This window comes from Eimeria tenella, genomic scaffold, assembly GCF_000499545.2.
Source record: "Eimeria tenella Houghton genomic scaffold, Eth_scaff3289, whole genome shotgun sequence".
Classification (NCBI taxonomy): domain Eukaryota; phylum Apicomplexa; class Conoidasida; order Eucoccidiorida; family Eimeriidae; genus Eimeria; species Eimeria tenella.
In genome coordinates, this window is record NW_013543115.1 from 640 (window position 1) to 1,680 (window position 1,041).

Consider the following 1,041-nt stretch of genomic DNA (forward strand, 5'->3'; position numbering starts at 1 on the left):
TGGGGGCCCCCAGGAGACACAGCATATATGAATGGCTGCAACATTTCAAGTCTGAGCAAGAGGGGGGCCCTTACAGGGGCCCCCGCTTTATCTATCTACAGAACAAACTGTGTGTCAATTAGGGTACTGGGGGCCCACGGGGGCCCCCAGAAGCCTCAGGGCCGGAAAGCCGTGGGGGCCCTCCGACTTCATCATATTCCTAAACATAAGACGGGGCCCCTTGGGGGCCTGGGGGCCCCCCGCGGCCGGGGGGCCCCTCGGGGCCTGGGGGGCCCCCGGGGCCCCTGGGGGCCCCTGCTGTCCACAGGGGCCCCTGTCTGCTGGTTTGGGGGAGGCGGCGAAGACTGGAGGCAGCTTGGGGGGCCCCCCATTGGGTCCGGCGCAGCAATTGCCACATAAGCCAGAAGGGGCCTCTGGGGGCCTCTGGGGGCCTCTGGGGGCCCCTGTGACGCACATTGAGGGGGCCCCTGGGGGGCCCCCTCTGGGGGGCCCCTGGGGGGCCCCCCAGAGGGTACTAATTGAAACGGCTCTGCGATACGGCGGCGCTCTGCCAGGCCGGGGGCGCCCCTAAGAGAATGCTTTGGGGGCTTGCGACCCCCAGCCCCGGAGGCCCCTGAGTTGCTGCTGCTGCTGCTGCTGCTGCTGCTGCAGCAAGTGCCTCCACATTAGGTGCAGCAGCAGACTTCAACGCTGTCCCTGCTGGTGGGCCCACGCGAAGGGCCCCTCGGAATGCTGGAGGGTACTGGGGGCCCCCCAAGGGGGCCCCCTCGGAGCCCGGCGATGCCACAAGTGCAGCCATTTCCATATTGATGCTGGGGGCCCTCTCCGCTGCTGCTGCAGCACGCAGCAGCAACTGCTGCTGCTGCTGCTGCTGCTGCTGCTGCTGCTGAAATCCTGCGAAGGACGGCCACCGGGGGCCCCTCCGCTGCTGCGCAGCAGCAACTGCTCCCTGTGGGGCCCTGGGGGGCCCCCTATGCCCTCGCTGCCTTCGAAGGCCTCTCGGAAAGTGCCGCTGCTGCTGCTGCTGCGGCTGGGGGTGCG

The 1,041-nt window shown here is 68.6% G+C and overlaps 1 protein-coding gene across 1 annotated transcript in view; it reads right to left on the reverse strand.

Moving 5' to 3' along the window:
• Positions 1-514: 514 nt before the first annotated feature.
• The window catches only part of ETH_00040950 (uncharacterized protein), a gene marked incomplete at both ends in the record, with an annotated part of 2,202 nt that continues 1,675 nt past the window's right edge, over positions 515-1,041 (reverse strand). Inside the window, one exon of the mRNA XM_013376252.1 lies at positions 515-1,038. Within this exon, the coding sequence (XP_013231706.1) occupies positions 515-1,038 (524 nt within the window). The remainder of the gene's footprint in view (positions 1,039-1,041) is intronic.